At 45.0% G+C, this 3,634-nt stretch overlaps 1 protein-coding gene across 1 annotated transcript in view; it reads right to left on the bottom strand.

The window, feature by feature from the left end:
• The window catches only part of EIF3L (eukaryotic translation initiation factor 3, subunit L), a 12,727-nt gene that overhangs the window by 7,743 nt on the left and 1,350 nt on the right, over positions 1-3,634 (bottom strand). Inside the window, exons 2-6 of the mRNA XM_009332669.1 lie at positions 3,362-3,617; positions 2,671-2,750; positions 2,326-2,387; positions 870-939; positions 96-169 (exon numbers count right to left, since the gene is read on the bottom strand). Of these exons, the coding sequence (XP_009330944.1) occupies positions 96-169; positions 870-939; positions 2,326-2,387; positions 2,671-2,750; positions 3,362-3,617 (542 nt within the window). The remainder of the gene's footprint in view (positions 1-95; positions 170-869; positions 940-2,325; positions 2,388-2,670; positions 2,751-3,361; positions 3,618-3,634) is intronic.

Below are 3,634 nucleotides of genomic sequence, written 5' to 3'. Positions count from 1 at the left end.
AGCTATGAAAATCACAGAGAGGGAGGAGATGGAAAATTTACAGCACTAATAGAGGCAAGGCCACCCCAAAATGGCCCAGTCTTATAGTCGTATACCTGGTATATGAATTCATCAATGATATCCCAGAGCCACTGGTTGGGCAGTTCCAGAGGAGCAGGGCCATCAGCATCTGCAGAAGAACATAAGTAACAGATGAGAGGCTTCATACTTTGAGCAAGAACAGTGGCAGAACCGGAGGAATAGAGAAATTTAAGAACGCAAGAACTTCCTTGAAAGGGGAGATGCAGCAGCAGATGAATGAAGCTTCCAGTAGGGCGGTGATATGTAACTTCGGCTACCTCAACTGCCTTCACTTTTAAAGAATACGAGCATGTATGTGGTTAATCTCTAGAGCGTGACTGCTCAGCAGCAGTGATTCTCAGAAGCTGCGCACAGACTGTAGGGGTTTATCCTAACTGATCTGCTCTCCGCAAGAAGTCTGGCAGGGCATCGCCAACACTAAAATTGGTTCCAAGCTGAGTCAACAACAGTAAGCAGTTGTGAAACACTGCAAGTTTTCTCTAGCTTACAGCTTCATTTTGCTTTTTAAATAAAGATAGGTGAAGCAGTTCTCAGCAAGACAGAAAGCTAAATAAGTTTTATTCTTTACAGTAATTCAGAAAGCATTGGAAACTATTTGTGCTTTTTGTGGTTTTAAATGCATGGACGTAAAGTGCTCTCCATTCAACAAACTCAAACATATGGAAAGCTCGTAGACTACTTCACCCTCTATGATCTGTAAACAAACATGTTCTAGTTCTTCTAACCCCCTCTCCATCCACCCTCCCTCTCCAAAATTCACAAACCAGAAATGAATTGCAGCAACTCACTGAGGATGTAGTTGAAGAGATTGCAGTAGTTGTAATAGGATTCAAATCTCTGCTCCAGCGTGGGCCCCCCCTGCAATGAGAAGTCAGCACAGTCTGTTAGTTTCAAGCACAGCAGGAGTGAGTTTATGGGCAACAGCTTATGAAGGACAGTCAATAGTCACAGCAGTAGAGGGTCTATTTCAGAAATGTTAGAGCCAATATTGAACCAGGACACCCACCAGCGCCACCCAGAAAGCCTGAGATTGTATCACTATTGTCCCATAGAATAGGGCTGACTTTTCACGTACAGGTAGCTTCTCCCAGGACGACCGAGCATTCAAACCTTCTGTGAATAGGATGCATCAACCTTCCGTGTCCTCCTCTCTGCTGTCCAGACTTAAGAGCTTCCTATTACCTTCACCAGCTTTCCTTCCTTCTCCCCTCATGAGAGGCCTTAATAAATCAACAATTCTCCTTCTGGACAGTATTTCTAAATGCTTTGAAAGACCAGTAAACACAGTAGGGAACCGCTCCCTTCCTAGAATCATCTTCCTCATTTCACCTGGAGACACTCGAGGGCAGTCTGAGAACCACTAACAGCACAGCTTGAGAAACCAGTCTCTCCTGTTAAAGCCTGACTTGGGTTAATACAGCAGCCTTTTTAAAGTGCCCATTTCTCCACCCTCTGGTCCACATCAAAACTGCAGCTATTACGTATTTACCCCATAAGTCATGCCTCTGTTCAGCTTCTTTCCTTAAAGAACCAAGAACTACTGTGATTTTCTCACCGATTTCAAATTAGCTTAAGAAAAAGAAGTGGGTTTGTTTTGTTTTATAGAGCATTATTCCTTCCATTTCCTTGTCCTGTATTCTTTATGGTGCCCATGTTTCCCTCTCCACAAGGCACTCTGACCCTGTGTGTTTTTTTAATCACAAATAATGCACCTTCCCTTTTTTGACACCCCCTCTCACCCACCTGCTAATCTGAAGAACAAAGAGCCACAAAGAAACACACAAAACCAACTCATCTATAGGTCTTGCAATTACAGCTCTATCAAAAAAATAATTCAATTACCTCCCAACACCTCCTTCTTCCCTACCTCACTGACCACTACATTTGATGTCAGTAACAAACTTTGACGTAGTAGCCTCCTGAAAACTCAGACCAGGTCTTCTGATTCATATCAGCTGGCAGGGAATCCTGCACACTTGTTACAACCAAGCTTGAGGAGGCAGCTAACGAGCCTCAGAAAGACAGTCAAGTCTTTCTTGCTTTTCAGCAATCAGCAAATCCTTACTAAACTAACAAAAGGCAAGAATTTTAACTTCCCTTGACTTACAGCTCATAAACCTATCCAATCCTGTCTTGCAAAAATTATGGAACCACTGATACTGTGGTGGAAGCAAGATTTTGTAAGTTTTATGGCACACAGAAGCCAGCATGCAGCCAACAGGAAGACACAGGACAAACACTCACGCTGACTTTGGCGTAGATGTGCCTATAATACAGCTCCTTGTATAGGATGAGGAAAACAGCATCTGGAAAAGATGACAGAACTGGACATTAGCAAGCCACAAGGCCAAGGCAACTGGATCTCTCAGATACGACAGTGGTGCTCCTCCTGCCACAGTAATAAAGGGAGGCACAAAAGGATACTTCGTTCAAGTTCGACTTCTTGCCAGGCATCTGCTGAAGGAGTTGCCAGAGTGAACAAAGACGACTGACTCAGGCGGCAGGACACTGTCCACCTGCTCACTCGTGTATCAAGAGTGATTTAGTTCCTTCTCTCTCTGACAAGCAAAAAGAAAGTGAAAGACTTACCATTTCCAACCTGAGGGGCAATGGCCTCGGCCTCCGGCCATGGGGTATTCTTAAAAAACCTTTCTGTCAGCTTTGTCCAGCTGAAAGAGAGACACACATGTGGTATTAGAAACCATTTCTCAGTATGACAGTGCTGGAGTTAGAGATTACATTATAAAGGCCTTGGACTTGGTTAAAGTAGAACACCACCACCATCCCCTTTTACTAAGTCCAGTGTTGAAACAAAGAATGAGAATTGCAAACTAATCAATTAAAGTCCTCAATTTATCCCTGAAGTATGGGACAGTTGTGTATGTTACTTTCACATTCCCTTTACGGCAAGGTGACGCAGCTACAAGCAGGAGTGGGAGTATCTGTAGGGAACAGACACAACAATTACACCTCACAGCGTTCTGCAAACTGCCTAACTAGCACTACTGGGGTCACTTTTTGCTGCCTCCATCCCTGTTAGGCACAGGACCGGTATTTTCCTTCAGACTGGGCACAACTCACCTATACTTACATAAGCCTAATGGTCTGGAAATATCTGCTTCTTTCCCCCAGTAATCAAATCAAACCTCATGCTATATTTTAAAGAAAGCCCAAGTTTGGAACAACACGGGTAGTAGCCAGCCTCTTCTTTTAAGAGCAGGGTGCACTTTCATCACAGTTTAAGCAGTGATTCCCCCTTGCAGGAAGGACGGCTTTGCACCTGTTTTCATAGATGTCCTGGATCTCGTACACCTTCTGGTCAATAACATCACTGGAAACCCGGCTGGCCTGGAGCTCGTACACCTTCTGGTCAATGAGATCCGACACCGTCTTGTGAAAATACTGAATGAAGTTTTTGATCACTTCGGGGATCACCTGGTAGGTCTGCTGCTCGTACTGCCGCTCGTAGGCCAGGTCTTGCTTCGGGTCTCCTGAAGGGGAAGAGGAGCGGTGAGGCGGCTGCCGCACGGCCCGGCCTGGCCCGGCCCGGCCC

This window comes from Pygoscelis adeliae, unplaced genomic scaffold (genome assembly GCF_000699105.1).
Source record: "Pygoscelis adeliae isolate BGI_AS28 unplaced genomic scaffold, ASM69910v1 Scaffold399, whole genome shotgun sequence".
NCBI lineage: Eukaryota > Metazoa > Chordata > Aves > Sphenisciformes > Spheniscidae > Pygoscelis > Pygoscelis adeliae.
Note: the sequence above shows the minus strand (reverse complement) of the source record. Positions and strands in the feature narration are given on the sequence as shown.